The sequence below is a fragment of the Aptenodytes forsteri genome, unplaced genomic scaffold, assembly GCF_000699145.1.
Source record: "Aptenodytes forsteri isolate BGI_AS27 unplaced genomic scaffold, ASM69914v1 Scaffold137, whole genome shotgun sequence".
Lineage (NCBI taxonomy): Eukaryota > Metazoa > Chordata > Aves > Sphenisciformes > Spheniscidae > Aptenodytes > Aptenodytes forsteri.
This window is the reverse complement of record NW_008796221.1, coordinates 5,358,241-5,378,412: the sequence shown is the minus strand read 5'-3', so window position 1 is coordinate 5,378,412 and position 20,172 is coordinate 5,358,241. Positions and strand designations below refer to the sequence as shown.

The 20,172-nt window shown below is 39.8% G+C and overlaps 1 protein-coding gene across 1 annotated transcript in view; it reads right to left on the bottom strand.

The window, feature by feature from the left end:
• Positions 1-20,172, bottom strand: part of RELN (reelin) — a 309,109-nt gene that overhangs the window by 128,003 nt on the left and 160,934 nt on the right. Inside the window, exons 10-11 of the mRNA XM_009289098.2 lie at positions 10,009-10,105; positions 7,007-7,247 (exon numbers count right to left, since the gene is read on the bottom strand). Of these exons, the coding sequence (XP_009287373.1) occupies positions 7,007-7,247; positions 10,009-10,105 (338 nt within the window). The remainder of the gene's footprint in view (positions 1-7,006; positions 7,248-10,008; positions 10,106-20,172) is intronic.

Genomic DNA, 20,172 nt, shown 5'->3' with positions numbered 1-20,172 from the left:
TGGATTACGGGGGGTTCATCCTGCTCGCCGTCCCCGTCTTCCAGCTCGGGGGGCTGAGTACCCTGAGGATAACTGCTCTGCTTGTTAAAGACTGAGGCAAAGAAGGCATTGAGTACCTCAGCTTTTTCCTCATCCTCGGTGGCAATGTTCCCCCCTGCATCCAATAAAGGATGGAGATTCTCCTTGGCTCTCTTCTTGTCATTAATATATTTGTAAAAACTTTTTTTGTTGTCTCTAAGAAAGAGTCAACCAAAGTAGTTTCTACTCTTTGGCATTTAATGGGTCAATTAATGTTGTTTTTATTAATGTGCATCCAACAGTGACCTGCAAAGACCAAATTCTTTCCTTCTAGGAGGCAGGAAAGACCCCTGGTGCTTTGACGCCAGCTCAGAGCTAACTCTGGCTCTCTGCCACCCTCCACCACACTTCCGAGCCACAGGGAACTGGCATGGAGAAAGGTGCAGGTTCAGCATTGCTGCCCGACAGCAATTCTCAGCTGCCCGAACAACTCACAGCACCACAGTCAACCACCTATCAGTTCCAATGACCCCCTAGGCATTGTATCTGAGTATTATTATTTTAATTAAAAGTGTGATTTTTAACAAAAAAAAAAATCAAGAGCAATTCCATGCATGGGCTAGATCCAGCCCTATGGATATACAGATGCCCCCTCATGGGCACAGCTCAGAGTGCCCACATTATCACTAAAGGGAGCTGGTTGACAGGTTTTGCACACCCTGCTCGGCTTTCTTCACCTCTCCTCCCTGCTCACGCTCCTCCTTCCACCCACAGAGAAGCAGGAATGGCTCTCAGATGAGGTGCAGCAGGAAGCCTGCTCGCCTCTTCCCAGGAAGATGTGGTGGATGAGGGCTCCTGCGAGGCAAAGCAGCTGGCTAGAAGGCTGGGTTTGGCCCACAGACCAAATACTGCCTTGCTATATCTTATTCAAAAAACAAGAGTCTTGTCAGAAGCATCTATAGCTGTGTAATTTTGTCCAATATGAGGTCATAGCAATTTCAATCTGCCATTTTCATGCTGGCATACATAGAGCATCACCTTTCCTCCTGCAAACAAATATATTTGATCTGATTCAGACAATGGGTACCTTAAACCTTTTTTAAACAAGAATTTAAAACAAAAAAATGGAAAAAAAATCTTGTTCATTTCAGCACAAACAATTAAACCCGACAAAGATATATATGGAATATCAGGATGTTTGTTTTGAAAGAAGACTATCCAATGTCATTCCTATTAATTAACAGAGTATTCAGAGATTTGGAAATCTGCTCTGGAACTGGGAGGGTGGAATAGCTTAATCAGCCTTTCTTTTTGCCAAATTCCTAGGTCTGTGTGCATGTCTTCTCTGCTCAGTGACACGCAACAACACAGGTTCAGGAAGGACTCACAGATCTAGGATGTCGATAGCCCTGCTCTGCTCAGGGTGTGGTGAAAGGTCACAGAGTTTTACAGACACATTTTCAGCATATTTTCCTGAGTGTGAGTGTTCAGTTCTCCCACTCTCTTCTTACGCAGCTTTCTCTTCTGCTAAGCTGGCATGCATTTCTGGGAAATTAAAATGAGCTGAGTGGTGATGACCTGTTACTTAAGGGGCTTACTGTATCAGGATATTGGGATTGGGACGTTTTCAGGATTTATTGGTCATGCCCACGGTAGTGAATAATATGCATCAGGTACCATTCCCTGGTCCTAAACCCAACTTGCTCAGTGAGGCTGGCACAGATCTTCCCCCCTTTCCCCATCCCATGCTATGCCAGGCTGCATGCTCACAGCTCAGCAGCACAGACAACCTCAGGTGTAGTCCTCAAGTCCTGCAGACCAAACAAACTAAGCTGACCAGATGGACTGCAACCTTCAGCCACGAAGTGAAGAGCGGCTGCAACTACTGTGGGACAGCAATTCCGTAACTGGACTCTTCTCAAAAGTGAGAAGTGTCACTGGTTTAACACATCATGATCAAATACATCGCCGCTGTAGTGCCTGTAATGATCTATACTGCTTTTTCCCAGATGTGGAAAAATTCCAGAGACAGATGGTTTGGTCTCAATGCTATTTTTATGTAATCAAAGCACTGCTGAGACATGAACCATAAGACTGCTGAGGTTGTCTCCTTTCTCAACCTCAGTTTTTGAGCTTGCACATCCAATCTTGGACCAGGGCAGTCAGAGAAAACTAAAAAACTTGGCAAATGTTGTACCTCAAAACACAACAATTTCTGGACAAATATACAAGATGTATGAAGTGTCTGCTGAAAGATGAGATCGCTTTTCTGTTCTACAGGAGTAGAGATCCAAGAAGTGTGACTGAAGGAAGAAGATTTCATCTTTTCCCCCAATTAGCTAGGAAGTCTCGAGGTTCACAGACCTTTAACAGCTCTTGGAGCATAGCACTGCTTCATGCATTTCAGCAATCTCAACCACCAGTGCAACATCCTAACCATGCTCGGTTGCAAGGCCGTGCTCACACTCAGAGCTGTCACTGGAAATACTGAACTGCAGTCAGGAATTTACCCTGTTCAACACCCTTCCACACAGTCCAACGCAGATAAATACATTCCAGTGGATCCAATTAATCTCCTAAGGGTTGCTTGGCCTTGCTAACAGTGTCTTTCTTGTCTTTTGCTGTCTTCTTTGGAACCGAAACACACAAATTCAGTGGCTTATCTCTCAGCTTGCTTCCTATCTCAGTAGCCAGTTCCAGCTGCGTCTGCAACGAGCCATGTGCTTTCAAATGAGTAACAACCGCTCCTGAGCGCAGCAAGAAACGTAATGAAATTCCTAGTCCAAGCTCAAGCAGACTGGGAGAGGAGGAGAAACTGCTTCCCAAGCTGGGCACAGGCAAGTTCCCACAGGTGCTTATTGAGAACACACTGTCCAAATCCACCAAACTGGAGTGAACGCATTGCTGCATAATTACCATTAATGCTTGCACTGTCCACTGCAGTGACTGAATCCATCACAGAACCTAATCCAGGACTCAGACAACAGTCTTCATGGTAGTACTTTTCTTTGTTTCAGCTGTCTTTTTACCTTATTAATCTAAGCAACTATTAATCTGAGCAGTTTTACCAGCAAAACTCCTGGATTTGTAATGTTTGCTATTTATTTTAGTAGACCTCGAGTACTACCAAAGTAAACCTTCTACAGAAAAAAACCCATACTTTCTTTGCAACTTGATAAGCATCCAACAAGAGCATGTACCAGGTATAACAAGCAATTCTAAAAGCCACCTCCTGAGCAATTATTGGGAAAGAACTTGCTGAACCACACCTAACTACGTAAGCAACAGCAACGTTTATTCTAAACTATCAACAAACCATATCTTAATGCCTATCTTTACTGACAGAGTAACCCACTAAGGCAACAAAATGGTATTTAATGACAATTCCCTTAAAAGGTTTGGAATGGCTGAAGGCATGGGTGGGGGGAGCAGTTGTAACATGCTAGGACCATAATGGTAACCAGATTAGGCCAGGGACCATTCTCTGGCCTTGACAGCAAATGACACAGCAGAGTTGCATCCACCTGCATGGGTGGGGGGAGCAGTTGTAACATGCTAGGACCATAATGGTAACCAGATTAGGCCAGGGACCATTCTCTGGCCTTGACAGCAAATGACACAGCAGTTTGCATCCACCTGGGCAAACTGCCTCCTCCCAGAATAATCGTGTCATCCCTGCGGCCTACTGGAAACGGTCCCTGGCCCATTCATGAGGGTACATCCCTTGAAGATAATGCCTGAGAGAAGGCACAAGCCAAAGCCAAGCAAGGGGATGTTGTAACAACTAAGGTGTGCAAGATCATGGGCTCATGTTCATACCCTTGTTTGTTTCATTCACTACCCTAGATGTGCCACAGAGCCTCCAAGGAGAAGGTTCCACCCTCTGAACAATGCCTGCTGGGGCAGTCCAGAAGTAAACACTTAGAGAAACTACTCCCTTTTCTACCAGAAATAAGTATGTATCTTTTTCTCTTTCAGTTCTGACTGCCAGCTGGATGAGCTATCTCAGACTGGCACTGCCCTTCTACCTGAGAAATATGCAATATCAATCATTCTGGGTGGCGAAAGGTGGTGAGCACGAAAGGATGAATACAGAAAATAACCCCAGTAAATGGAAGAAATTTAGAAAGATCATTTTTCCTTAATATTTCATTCCCTCAGTCCAATGAAATGGCTTATCTTTATGGCACAATTTAGGAAAAGAATTGACCCGCAGTTTTGTATATACTAATCAAAACTGAGTTAGACAACAAATAACATCCAGAAATGTGGCTTTTCGTTGTCATTGTCAAGGAAACTCATAAGGAAAAGCACTGAAGGAAGCCAGTGAAGAAGTTAATGCAAACTTCAAGAAAGATTTTTAAGGCCAGTTTATCTAAAATACTAATTGACAAAGGACAGGAAGATATGAATTGAAACTTGTATGGCACAAACAGGCTTGGATGACAGAGAAAAGGTCTCATGAGCTTGAAATGGAGTTTGTCATAGTGATAGACTGTGAGTATGGGAACTTCTTTAAAAAGCACATGGGTGAGAGTTATAAAAGGTAGCACAGCATAGCAATGAAATTTGCTGATCCCTTAGTAAAAATGTAAGTAAAAATTTAAAATTGCTATACAGACTTTCTGAACAAACATCAGGACTATTTAGCAAGTTTTAGATGTCTGGGAAGCAAAAGGACTTGTAGGAAAAAGAGAACTAGAATTAGCTTTGATGCAAGCTATCCCTGTAGCACTGTCAGGATTTCTCCAACATTATTTGGCAGGCCAATGCCTTTGGCTATGATAGAGAAATCTCCTAAAAGCTTCCCCCAGTTTCTATGAACTCTTGCGGCCTGAGAGCATTAACAATATTGGGAATCCCGTGAAGATGTGCCACCCACTGTGGCCGTCATTCTGCCATTATACTGGCCAAGTTATCTGACTGCTGTGAAATGCTGCTTGAAACAGAGGTGACTGGTGTGGTTACATTTAAAATGTGATGTAATGTCATTAGCACAATGTACAAAGATTCTCACCTTTCTATTTATACAAAATAGTGTGTTTGTGATGAACTGAGATTAGAGCTATGCTAAAAGTTTTAAAGAAAATATTAGAAGTTTTTGTAAAGTTTTATATAATGTTCCAATGCTGAAAAGCACAAAAACTTTGTCAAAAAAATTGTTCTTGGTGTTATAATGCTACAACAGGGTCTGTGCTGAATCTGATGTAAATCTTGACCCAATTTATAGTTTTACTTTTGACATAACATGAAATTCACATTGCAAAATCTGTTCAAATCATATTTGGCAAGATTGTTCCTGAAAATTTGAGGAAAACTGGAGCAAAAACCTTAAAAATGAAATATGAGTATGGGAGTGCTCTGGTGACAATCTAGATACACTAAAAATGTTTGAAATAACTACAGGGTCTCATGAAGAATAAAAGCCCTGCGTCACACATAGCCTTAATCCAGTGTGGCTACACCACAGCATTACACATTGCCTTAACCTGGTGTTAAGTGGCTACACATAGCCAAATGTCAGCTGGGAACAGACAGATGCATATTTCACTTGTCCCTAAAACAGAAGATGACCTTGGAGGAATGGCAGGTTGGTGAATCCTCACGCACATTTCATATAAGGTTTGAGCTTGAATGGGATTTCTGTCTAGAAGCACTAAGCAATGTCTGTGTTTAGGTCTCTCATCTTAGATGTAACCATAGTTGTGTATTGACACAAACTGGCCGAGTTTAACTAAAAAAAACAAAAAAGAAGAAAAAAGAAAAAAGAAAAAAAGAGGTTTACTTGCTAAGGTTTAGATGCCATTTGTGCATGTTTCAGAAGGAGCAAGCAGTGTTTAGGCTTGGCCAGCTGAGAATAAGTAACTGCGCCTATGGCACATTAATCCTTGCTTTGCTTTCACACTTTCACATGTGTGGGTTGACTTTTAAAATCCAGTGATAAGACTGACAACACAACAAATGTGAACTGATTGCAGAAAACTACTTCATTAAATATGCAGGACACTATTTGATTCTAAAATCTCATATAAAAACTTTGTCATTGCAGTTTAAATGGTCTTACTGAAGTAAAAAAAAGTCAATATGCAGGTACTATGAGTAGATTAGTGGGAGTATTTATTTCTAAAAAGATTAATCTGAGGCCATTCATATCAGGTTCTGTGGGAAAAGGATGAGGTCATAACCAACCTCTTACTGCCCTCAGTGTTCGACATCTGTTTCCTGTGCAATTGCCAAAACCATTACCAGCATCATAAATGAACCCCAACATCAAAACTGCCTTTTTTGTGAATGAAAAATAGGATGGAAACAGAAAGTTATCTGCTGTTCAACTTCTGGCTGCTTGGAAACATAGAAAGCAAGAATCCAACTGATTTCCAGATGTTGAACTCCTCATTTGAAGGAACTTTGTGCACAGAGATCTCATAGGGCTTCTTAGAGTTTCTCCCAAGGTTGTATGATCTTGCTGGATCTCATATATCAAAACAGGATCTTAATGAAAAAGAGACTTTTAAGGAGCAGCCATTACCTGAATGCATGCTGCAATGGAGATGTGATATTCACAGTCAGAAAAAGTGGGAAACCGTAATTTTTTGTGATGGTTTGTGATGAAGCAAGTAGTGGTAGCTGAACAACACCAAGATAAACAAACAGGTGGATTTCAAAATATCCAATGGAGAGACTTGAATTTGTTTCAAAAATATTGCACTGTTTTGCTAAAAGGAAGCTGTTTCCCATTTTCTGTTACATGATCTTTGACATGACAGTATAAACTGTCATTTGGTTTTGGTCATGGCAGAGAAGTTGCATTGTTCTAGAAAGCCCTGATGGGACAGAGAAAAGGTAAAAACAAAGTAAAAAAGAGCCCAATTCTAGAAGCAGATGGAGTGGCCTATGCACCCTTGTGTGTTCAGTTTGGTTAGATGTTACTATCGTCTTCTACATACAAGAGTAATAATAACATTAAGCCATAGAAAATCAGACTAACCTTAACCGTGGCCCCAGGAAAGAAAAGCCAGTTGCCAGTATCCACAGGATCAAGATTATCTTCTAACACAACTTTTCTGTGAGCAGCATTTATGATCAGGATGTTGTCCAAAGCCCAACAGGCTTCATACACATCACCAGCGTGAACATAATCCTGTTTCCACTGAAAATGGATGTTCTCCCCTTTAGCATCTTCGGGAAGGTACAAGATGTGGATGATTGTGCTGACATTGGAAGGGGCACTGAAAAACAATGATATGGAATTAGACCAAGTTTAAGCCATAACCAGGAACACTTTTCCCTCATTTAACACATTTACTAGGTGTGACACAGTTGTGCTGACATCCCTTGTATGCTGATAAATCTTCTATGGAGATCAGAAAATACCTGCCCTGAGGCAGAGTCCCACTGTGCCAGGCAGTGCACATACAGCCAGCCTTGCTTCAAAGAAAGTGCAAGCTGAGGCAATAAATAGCAGATCAATGCAGATGTTTAGAGAGCAGAAGAAAGAGCAGGGCAATGTTCATACTTGATGCTGGTCACAGCTCCTAGGTGACTGGGCATTGTCAGTATTTTGCAGGTATGGCCAAAAAGAAATGTTAAGAAAGCATTTTACAAAAACAGGTCTCCCAAAATGTGATTTTTGCATGAGCTTTCACCAAAAGAAACTCCTGACTTTCTGGTGCCTCAGTCCCTCATAGATCTGGATGGAGCAGAATGACTGGAGGGAAAAGCTGGGAATTTTCTCTGACAAACGTGTCCTTCCAATCCCACACCCCTGCTGTCAGGATTATTCTGTGGATGGGAAGGGCCAGGTTGCCTTTCTTTCCATGTTCTGCTTCAAGAACAATACAGAAAAAACAACCCATTTGTCCTCTCTCTTGCTGCTGAAAATGGAAAATGTGGGGAGGAGAGGCAGACCTGGAGTATTAGTATTAGGCAATGATCACGGCCTTGAGCTCTGCTTCCCAGAGCTGTCCTCAGAGCTGTGAAAGGACTGAGGTTCATCCCGAGCTCTGGGTGAATATCTTTACATTGCTACTAGCAATGAAAGGACTGAGGTCTGTGTGCAAGGAAGGGATGCTGAGAATTATTATTTTTGTTTTATTAATTATCCAGCAAGGGAATTACCTACATTCAAACCTCAGGCTGCAAGGAGGTACAAAATTGAGGTTTGCAAGATGTCAGCTACTCAACCTTGCCTCTGTCTTGGTAGTGATGCTTTGGTGGGTTAATAGTTTGTCAGAGACAGTCCAGAGCTTTTAGGGAAAAAAGGCACCAATAGCTTGCTTCTATAGGAGAAAATAGAGGAACTTCTCTTTGTAAAGCAAAATATTAGTGTAGTGAAATGTCAAAAAGCAATTGTATTTGGCCCATATTCACACCCAGAACCTGCCCCCACAAATCACCCTGCACTTGCTAAACGTTATGTCTTTCACCCGCCACTGCAATGCTGCTCTGAGATGTTGTCCTCGCTTCTCCCTGAGCCCACACACAGCACTTGCCTTCCCCGCGAGAGATCCTTCCCCTCCCTCCCCAGGACTCCAAACCTGAAATCTCACCAACACACCACCGACAAAACACCCTCCCTTCACAGCTGCTCTCCTGTCCCACCTCTCCCCATTCTCCCACTGTTCCCTGGAGCTGCATGTAGCACAGTGAAAGCTGCTGAAGCACATTCAAATAAACACTGTAATTCATACAGACCACAGGAGAAACGAGCATCCTTTCATAATTCATCCTCTCCACTTCGCACCACATTGCTCTATTGACCTATTTTCTACTGCTGGCTCCAGCAGTCAAAGGTAAAGCAGCACAGACAAACTCTATATGCATTAACTTCAGAAAATTTGGGTTTCAAGGGCTTGTGTTTGCACCATCACAACTCTTGAGTTTCTGGCTTGCAGGGCTATGAGGGTAACTGAACTAGGCATATAATTGTGCATCAATGTGAGGAAAAAAAAAGGTATTGTGTGGTTACTATGAGGTAACCCCAGTGGCTGCAGTGAAGTTACTCTTGCTTTATATTTTTCTGAGATAAGAATTAGCACCATTTGTTTTACTAAAATTGTTCATAATTTGTGCCTTTGACAACGAAATCATAATCCCACTCCTACAAGGAGCGCGAGGATGAGATACTGAAATCCACAGCTTTGCAGCTAGAGTTTTGCTTACTCATCAGAAATTAAGTAGCCTCTTGCTCTGCAAATTGTCTCAATGGACTGAAAATAGGCTCAAGCAAATCGCCTGCATGGCACAGACACTAAGGTAATGCACGGAGGCAGACTGAGACACTACGAGGGCACTACATATAAACAGCATTTTTTCTTCCCCAGTTGTACTTCTGTAACTATGTATATATGCCAACGCACAAAATACCTTTCCCAATATTATTTAATAAAACATTGGTTCTGCTCGCTTAGAAAAATCCATCTCCGATACAGATTCTGCCTTTAAAGGTGTGCATATTACAATAAAAGATTTTAAAATCCCCATTCATAATCCTTTGTGCTTTCATGTAAACCAGTTTGTTTGAAAAACAAGGCATAATTCACCATAATGTTGTTATAAGAGTGTTAGGAGCCTAGAGTTCATATCAAACTATAAACTATATTTTTGAACATTTTATCCTACCGAAGTAGGAACTTGTAACACTATAAATTATGGCTCTTGCTGACATTAAAAGCGGTGCTAAAATGCAAAAGTCATCAAAGTTTTGGTTTTTCAGGCACCTGAACCTGCTGGTTTTTGGACTTGCATTTTAACTCTAAAGTCATTCTCTTCCTTAACTCCCACATAATCGATGGATAAAACTGATTTACCAAAACCAGTGGCAGTTCTGCAATTAGCTTTAGTGGCCATAATTTCATCCCTCATCTTTTAACGTGTATGAACAAGTGAGAACTGAAAAGTTAACAATTAAAACAAGTTTTAAAAGAGCCAGGTTTAGACACCACCTGCTCAGCCGGAAAGCATGAAAATGATTAAAAAGCTGTAACAAACCTAATTTTCTCCAGCTGAGTCCAATCTGCAGAACTGTTCTTACTGTAGGAGACAGTGATGCTGGGATCTGAGTAACTGAAGCGACATGAACCCGATCCTGGGGAAAGCAATAAAATGAGAAGTGTTACGACACAATGAAGCAATAAATGATCCTCCAATAACCACAGTTGCTGACTGTGCCTTTGTCACATCCTCCCTTCTCCCGATTTTAAAGCGCTTTGATTGATGATGAAATTTCCTGTGATCTGTTGCTGAAGGTAAACACAAAATAAAGCATGCTTTATGAGTCAGAAATAAAGTAGAAATGATAAATCACAGCAGTGCCGTGTAATCTCTGCAAATTTCCCAAGGGAAGCCAAGTAAATTACTTAACACCCCCCACTGCAGGAAAAAAAAATACCATATAATGTTTAAACAAAACCTTCTTATTAGAGAATAATCCACATAGCAGAATTCATAGGGAAAACAGTCAAAGACTGTTTTTCATATTACTATATAGAAAAAAATATTTCCAGAACTAAAAATACAGTAAGTGATAGGAAAATGTATACAGAATTACTTGAGCCAAGAGCAAAAGTGCTTTAGGAATTTAAAAGAATAAAGATATTACAAAATTAGTTATTTTAAGGATGCCTGAAGAGAATTAAATTAAGAAATCATCCAATATACTCACTAGAGCCTATACTTAATAATAAACATTTGATGCTGATCTGGGAATCTCAGAACACTTTACAAAAATGAACTAATTAAGCCTTATGGCACCCCTGCAAGGTAGGGTAATATATTTACTTTTGATTTATAAAAGGGTGCCTTCTGGGTGTTGTCACAAAAGATGAGCTTAACAATTAATAAAGGGGACAGTCAAAATAACAAAAACTGGGATTGAAAAATTCAACCTAGAAAACATGATAAACAACCTGAGTGGTAATTAAATACACTAAAAATACTATTTTCCTCAGGACACCAGATAATTCATCCACCTCAGAAAATTCAACAGCCAGTGAAACAGACAAATCCTAACCTGTGCTCCAAAGATCAAAATTTCTATCTACTTCATAAGCAGAATTAAATGTGAGATTCAAAGCAGCAGACATCAGCTACCTTCCATATTTAAGAGAAGCAGCTCCCAATTAAACAGCACCACTGATGGCATCAGGATACTACCGAGTGAGTGCCACAGCTTTGCTCACAGTAGGAGTATGTATTATGTGTGCTATGAGTAGTGTGTTAGGTTTATGCGTGCTTCAGATATATTCAGTCACCAGTCACATTGAAAATTATGTATATACATTTTTTTAAAATATATATAAATGTATATATATGTGGAAATATATATACATAGATGTGGAAACTGCTGACCATAAAATACTATCATCTTCCAACTCGGGGTACTTATTTTTGTAATGAAATATGTGGCCTGATTAAAAAGGTGTCAACCATTTGTACAAGAGAACAGCTTACATATTTTAATGGGAACATATGCCATTAAGTACACTGCTCGCAGCCCCAGCTCCCCCCAGGCAGTTCACGTTTGCAGCTCTCAGCTCTACAGAACTGCTTTTCTACTCTGAGATACACATCACATACTTCTGCCGGGGGAAAACCACCCCAAAACATGGGATGAAATCCCGTCGCTATAATTTTGCCTGATACATCAACCGTCATCCTGGAAATGACCCAAAAAGTTGCTTTCTTTACTAATGTTAAATTGTAAATAGAGGAACAGATACTTCCGAGCCACTCCAGCTGCGTGTGGTACGTTCAGCTGGTCTGACATGTATTCTTGCCTTGTAACGAGGCACAGAATAATTAATATTGCAAAGGCAGCAGGCCTTTGAATTACGAACCATTAAGTAAGTCATTACAAAATGACTACAAAGCAACTGTCTGATTATATTTTACTGACAAGGCGTTTTATTTCTATCATATTAAAACCAAATGATGTCAGGAAAAGCCTTTACGTTTCATATTTGTCCATCTGCTGAGATGGTCTACTTTACTGAGTGACATCTGCTGTCGGTTCCTATTTCTCTGGCATTCAGGACTTCCAACCCTTAATCACACTCGTTCATTTTATTTCAGGGGAATTCAGTTCAAAAATCAGTGAACTTAAGCCAGTTTAACCACTTTGGCTGGCCACAGGCTGTGAGGCAAAACAGCAACATACTGAGTTTTCTGTTAGACAGAAATTAAAGGAACATAAACAGTAAAAATAACCAGCAATATAGACTTTATAACACGTGCCATTTCAGTTAGTGTTACAATCAACTTCTGGTTCAGCGCTCTTAAACAAAGCCAAGTCCAAATATGCTGCTAAAACTTTGGAGAAGGCAATATTTGCTGCCCATACTGTAAAGACAATAGCAAATGAGTGGTCCCTGTCAGTACAATCAATATGAAAAATGTTGCCTGTTAAACCTGAACACCCTCAAACTATGCAGTGAAGATCAAAGTTATTGCTGAAAAGAAATGGAGCCACCAAAAAAGGGCTTTGCAAAGTAGACGTGGTATTTCACTCGTGTTATTGGAAAGAGAGTGATGGAGAGAGAATGAAAAGAGAAGAGACAAGTGCTTGGTTTTATTATTATTTTAATAAGCAGGACAGGTTATATTAAGACTGAAACTAGTTTGGGAAAGTCCTCAAGGTCAATGTATGTAGCAGTTACTGGCTGTGATGACAAATGTGGTTTTATGTTCTTGACTCAGAATCATAAGATAGCAAGATTATTTATCATTTAAGTATCTAATCCTGTAAAACTCGAACTGACAATGAAAAAAAAAAAGAATTAAATTCATCCATTTGAAAAAATCATCAACAAGGTTCAGGCATTAATCTTTGCCATTTGAACTGTATTTTTTAAATATACAAGAAGCACATGGATCTGGTGCTTGTGTCTTTTACAAAACCAATATTCATCCTAGCTTACATTCAGAGTTTCTTCCCAAGAAAAGGGAGGAAGGTGAACATACAACTGCACTCCAGGACCGGGTTTGCTGAGGCGGTATTGAAAGCCACTGGCTTTCAATATAATTTTCAATATTACTATTACTTAATACTATTACTATTACTCTATATTACTATTATTTCACTAATCTTAAACTAGGATTATTTAAAATAGAAATCTGCAGTTTGGATGTTTGCCTCTACCTTGACCAGCAAAGCTATACTCTGACTTTGCAAACAAATAGATGATCAAAATTCAAGTAGTAACATAGCAGGAACTGAGGGCAAATTCAGTGGGGGAAGGGAGGTGTCCTTCACACTGCTTCCAGAGATGGTAATAAACAGTTTGTCAGCTCCGAGCAGAGCAGCAGGGGCAGGATGTCATGCTGTAAATCTTCATACCCTCCCGTCCTCCAAAGAAAAAGTTGTACAAGATGACATAAAACCTTTTGAATGAGATTAGAATAGGCTTGTTTTAAATCAAGAATGCCCAGGTTTTGAATTAGCCATGAAAACGGGTAATAAAACATGCACAATGATTACCATAAAGAAGTCTACATCAGTAACTTACTGCATTAGAGAAAAATGCCGTTTCTTTCCTAAGCCAAGTATGTCACAGCAAACCTGATGCCTTGGTGAGGTTATTGCTAGCAAAATCTAACTAAGAGTTAGGATTATACTTTCAATATTAAGGGCTTGCATGTGTAATTATCTATTTGACTGGAGGGGGTGGGGGGTGGGGGGCAGGGAACCAAACCACCCCCCAACCCAGAATAATCTAATTTTTTCTCTGCTTATGTATAGTCAAGCTTGTCTTTGGGTTTCAGGAACAACGTATTTTTCCCCTTTGGAGTTATTTTACTCCTTTTGATAGGCTTCTAGCTGAAGTTCACAGACTTCTAAAACTTTTGGAAAAAAGCTGAAGTAGAGACAACCTTCATGGATTTAATTTTAAATTATACATTTGAAGCTCAGACATCAATTTTGTCTGTTTTCAAAAACGATGAGCAGCTTCTGTTATAAAAGCCAGCTATTTTCATATACTGAATATTCTGAAACACTAATTTATTTGGTTTGTGCTTTACGTGCTTGGATTTTGCCCCAAGGCAAATTTCAATAAAATAAAATTTGCTCAAAGTTGAATCCAGACACCGATGATAATAAGGGAGGGTTTTGACTGGCAATGTGTGGGAACGCTAAACAGCTCCTGACCGCTGCTTTGCTAACTCTACCTAAACTAAACAGGGAAGAATAGAAAAAGGAAACAAAAGTATGCTTGTCAATTGCTTTGCTGCTTGTTTCGGAGGATTGATAACCCGTAGCCAGGACCTGACCAGCACTGACCACCTGCAACATGTCCAGCTGAGATGGTCATGACTTTTTTGCCATTTTTTGTAAGTCTCATTAAGCTGATTTTGGTTTCCTTCAATACCATCTAAAGTACTAGTGAATATTTTATGCACCTTATTTTTTAAAATGTTAGGTAGAAGTACTAAGAGCATAGTGTTTCAGGAGAGATGTTATGAAGGCACTTCATATCAGGTATTTGTATACAGGTATTCAGTTATTTGTATCCAGGCTTACAATGGCAGGCAAAATTAATTCTCACTACAGCTTTGCCTCCAACTGTGTCAGATTTACAGAAACCCGAGTCATACGGCTGTTGGTCTCTAAGATTTCTTAACAACACTGATTAGAAGCTGGTGTTTTGCTGAGATAAAACTGGGTGCCATCTGCAAGGGAAGCAATATTTTGCTCCTTATAGACTGTGACGTCCTCCGCCTCTTGACAGCCTCTTGATAGTTCCTGCAAGTGCTTCTGTGGATAAGAAGATGAGATATCTAATGCTGGCTTTAAGGAGAATAAGTCTAATGTGGAACTGTGCAAGAAAAACTCGCACAAAAAATTGTAGAAGGGTTCGAATTGTGTCCTGACTGCAGCCTGAAAAACAAAAGGGAGCTGAAAAGAATAGCGTTTCTCTAATGCTAGAAGATTGCTTTGATTCATTTTGCTAATGTGATGAATAATGATTAGTCTTTGCTAAGGATTATGATTTGCTGGTATCACTTGAATTAAGCCAAACTGGATAGTATAAATTACTAGTGGTCAAACTTGGCTGGCTTACTAATAGTTTTTTCCAAATTAATGAACCATGCAGTCTGGTATAATGAACGCTCCGTGGATCCTAATTTTTTTAGGTGTATGTTTATATTGGCTTCTAATCAAGAAGCAGATGATTTTAACCATGTTAAAAGATGGAATAGTTTGTGCTGGATATACCAGAAGCACTTGTACAAAAATGTGCAACTCACTGTTCATCCCATTCTACCTCTGAAAACTTCCTCAAGAGAAGGTCGCAAGAGCATTTTAATTTGTCCTTGAAGCCACAACTTTGAATTTAGTTACAAGTGTGATTTTTAATTATGACACATTTTAGATCTTTAGACTATTTTTTAAAAAGTTTGTCTTTGTTTATAGAACAAGTTCAAAGTACAAGTAAATATTTTAAGTGTAAAAAAATCTTCAAATTAAAAACTGTAAGAACTATATTGCATTTTGTAATTTTAGTCTACCTTTTCATGGAAAGAATTAAGTATTTTTATTGCTGGCTACATTTTTCTCCCTTGTGAGAAGAGGATTTTGACTATCTGCACCCCTGTATGTGTTCTGATAAACAATCTGAGATAAATACCTGACAAGGGAAAACAAAAATATCAATGGTATTTGCCTTTGGTAAAACTCAGTTCTACTCTAGCTTTAGTGAGAATTATGAATTTTGAAATGCAAAGTCTCAACTATTTATTTTCAGCAGGTTTCAGAGAGCAGCTAACTTTTGTTCCACTGGCAGCTTTAGGCTGTTGTTCCATTTTGGAAATGCTGTGAAAATACATCTAAATAAAAATAAAGAGTTGACAAGCATGATAAAAGCCTCCATCATAAAACTGTAAAAGATGAGAAGAATAATTAGCAAATACATTTAATAAAAATTAATCAGAAGGACTTCAGAATTGAAGTCCTAAAAATTAATTGGAGGTCAAACCCCGAGTGCACAGGGCCCTGAGCGAGCTGCCCTCGCCCAGAGGATGGTCCTGGATGGAGCACGGGGGGAGCAGTGGAGCAGGTGACCTCCCGCAGTCCCTTCCCACCCACTGCCTTCTAGGATTCCCAATAACAATGAACGCACTTTTTATGAATTAATGCAGCTAATTCCCTTTAGATGAGAAGTAAAGTCTGAGGAAATACTTATCTGGCTCAACTTCCTCTTAGTCTATTTATATTCAGAGATATGATGTGCTTCCTGCACTCACACAGATTTGTTCTCTTCTAATGAACAAGATCAGATCACAATTCATATTGCCTTTTGTGCTGAGAACATTAAGGAGAGAAAAATAAGCCAGGCAGAAAGCTGTATTTCCTTTATGCCAGTTTCCAATTTATTCTGACGTAAAGATGCTCAGCTATTTATAGCATATCTTTCTGAGATACAGCCAGCAGGTATGTGCTTGGGTGATGTGTCTGTTGCCAAATAACTAATAAAATGATGCTTCTAAATTTAATGACATTCTTAAATGCACTAACATTGTATAGAGTACCTTGCTGAAGGCAAAGGGATTGAACTTGTTAAGGCCTGGATGTAATGGACACCCAGTAATTACAGCTACTGAAACAATAATATCATTAACTCCCCAGAAATACTCTTACAGTGGTTCTTGAATGTCTGACCTAGTAAGCCCTGTGCTCAGTAAGCATTTTCTGCTTGTATACTGATATTGTACGCTTCAATGTTGTTGTCATTAAATGCTTAATGTCAGATTACGTGGAGATCCTCTAAGTGAGAGGGTGACCTTTCAATGAAGCTAGGTAAAATTTAAATTATAGCATCTTAAACTTAAAGTAGTTCAGTAGTACAGTATTATGTATTGATAAGTAGGAAGAGACATTTTGTTTTCTCTCTTTAGCAGCCTGGGTCAGCTGCGAAGGTCAATAATCAAGAAAATGCGCACCATAAGGTGCTGATAAGGGTATTAAAATACTGCAGGAAGGCAAATGATGTTTTATTTAGATCACTGCAGCCAGTCCATTCTAGAGAGGCAGTACAGAAAACAAACACTGGTCCCAAGAACTGCTGTGTAAAAGGTGATATCTCGAATATAAAGATTTGAAAGTAGTCTCCTTGCCTGCTTTAGTAAAATTTAGTAAAATTCCCTGTCCCAAGAAAGTCTGGGAAATAGTTTTTCCCGAGCCAAGTCCCGAGCTGAGGTGTCTCTCTTTTCTGAAACCCTATAAAACTGATTGCCTGCCTTTAACTTTATATGTGGGTAGATAATAATTGGTTTGGCAAAAGCTTTTTTTTGCAATTCCTGGTGGACTTTTCTATTTTTATCTGCTTTTGCTTTCATGGAAACCTCCTCCTTCCCCCACTGGAGAGAGACCCAGGAGTGTTTTGCTGAGCTGGGGGCTTCTCTGTTCTGTCCCCCCCACCCCACCCCCCGGGAACTACAGATGCTTTGTTGTTTGAGTTAATTCAAAAATGGACAATTTTAATCACACAAAAGTGTTATCCTCATACAATGATATGAGCAGGATTAAGATGAAAGTCAGTCTGTAATCCAGCATTTATTATTTGCAGCAACCAATTCCATAATGGCCCGCATTCGACCACGAGGCAGCCACCTGCCCTGGCTCTGAATCCTGAGGCTCACTTTATCTTTTCTGCTTTTCTCTGTATAGTAAATCTGTAACGCTCACATTTTAATTCCTAACAGTGGCAAAGAAGCCCTGGTATGGAAGTAATAAAGACAGTATTTCATTGTAACCTTGGACTAGCCAAAACAACACAAATCATTTTGCCTCAAGGCCATTAAAATGTCTTTCAAATACGGCATTGACTTTAAACCCTGGTTTCAATCTAGGCATTATCTAGGCAGCCCCTCTTGTATAACTCAGCAAAATCAATAAACACCACCTAACATTTCCACATGCTATGTGAAGCGTGCTAGATGGTGTTACTCACCTGTCTTATTCTTTCACATTAGATGTAATTTATAACCTATGCATCTACACAAAGGACTTCTCTGCCAGGAAGATGAAACTAGTAGGTTTCATGTCAGGCAATAGCAAATGGCAATTTGGGTGGCGAGTCAAAAACCTTAATATTGTTTTATCAGGGGGAAAATGGGAAATGAAGCACGCAGAAGAAATGCAGAATGGTGAATGACACCAATTTTGGCATTCAATTATATCAAATTCTCAAGCTTTTCCCAAATGCATAGGAAAGAAATTAGGACAAAACAGCCTGGGGGTTCAGATACACTCAGTGCTCTGTTCTCATTGCTTAGAGGGGACTGGATCTGCATATAGCAACAATCAAGCTTCATTTCATAATCATTTCTTATGGACATTAGTGCTTTAAATTACCTATTGTAAAAACTGGTTTTATGCATTATTTAAGCCCAGTTCAGGCAGGGTTCTAACATAATTTTATTAGCCAGTTTCCTGGCAATGAAGTCCTTTAGAACCTCATGCCAGTCCAAAAGTGCTCCACATTTGCCTAATGCAAGACAGTCTATCTGTCCTGTGGCCACCAGGCCACCAGAACTGGCCAGCCTCTTCTTCACTGTTGGTACCACTATCAACATGACCGTATGGACGTGCCATGCCCACAGAGCAAACCTGGTGCTTCCTGGAAGGCATTGGAGCAGGAGAAATTTTGGTGACGGAAGGAAATCATCCATGCAGGTGACTAAAGTGAAGGAGGTGGCTCAACGTGCCCAAAACATTTGGCACCACAGTTTCTTCCATGAGTGTTGTTATGTTCAGCTAACAAGACAGTAAGGGATTTAAAAGATCAAATACTCTTCCATGCTGAATTCAGAAGGGGCTTATTTTTCACTTTGGTATTTCTCTAGAGACACGTGAGTGAATTTTCATAGGAATTCTGAAGGAAATTGCTCATCTCTGTCCCGTTCTGCTGAGGGCAAGCCCTCATGAAATGGCTATTACAGCATTTGTCAGTCATCTGATAGCTTCTGCTAATTGTAAAACTGACTAAACAAAACTGGAAATTAAGAGAAAATGATCTGCAATGGTTCCTCTCAGCCAAAGCTATGGCCTATTTAACAAAACACGTTTAGGTGTGTGAATTTCTATCGAGTGGTCTGAATCTAAGCAGAGGATAAATAGACGACATAAAAGCAGTACCGTCAATGTAACAGCTGCCACCAGAACTGAATTAAAGCACGATAAAAATATGAATAATAAGTGTCTTCAGACTGTTACGTTGTTGTTCACGCGGCTGAGCCAAGTGCAGTTGGGATGTTTCTGGTGGGAAGGAGAAGGAATTGCTGTCCCGCACAAATGCTCTGCAGAGCCCTCCAGAAGCTGCTCTAGGGGACAGCCTGGAGAGACTGCTGTTTCCTCCACAGAACTACATGGAGGTCAGTGAATCACCTGCACTATTTATGTAATTAGATAATTTTTGTAAGATTATTTTTTGTCCATCACAGTCTTCTATTTGCTGAGGTTAATAGGGAAGTAAATGTGTTTTCTGAAGCATAGAAGCTTGGCAGGTAAGGACCAACTCAAAGAGCACATTCAACAATTCTGATGATGATTAATAATAATAATAATCATCATCATCATCATCATCATCTGTAGTTTGAATATGCATCAGGGCAAAAAAGAAGTATTTCCATTATCTACACAATCAATTACATCTTATAATTTAATTCTGCAAGACTCACACGGGTAACAAAGTCAAATCACCACTAGAAAAATGAAGGAAAAAACCTAAGCCTGAAAAAAAATTGCATTTTTTTACTACAGGTGATAAACACTACCTGTGCTTTGTCTTCAACAAACATCAGAGACCCTTAGCCCACGGATTTGCTGAGCAAAACAGCTCTCATGTAGACCCTAGTGGCCTTGGTAGTTCAGGGAGAGTAATAGAGGGTGCTGGATTAGTGATTCACTAACCTGACGTCTTAGGGTGAGGCAGGGCATGACATGAAAACCCTTTTGGACCCGTTATGTCAAAGAACTGCATCCAAAACAATGACCCTTACTCATATGCTAATCAAAAGCAATCAATAGTGTATTTTAAATAGTTTTCTCCATTACACTTACGGAGGACTGTGAAATCAGCCAGCATTAAAAACAGAGTGTAAATAAACTAAGCCACATGGAAGTTCTTGGTATGTGCATTGCACATGCACCTCACC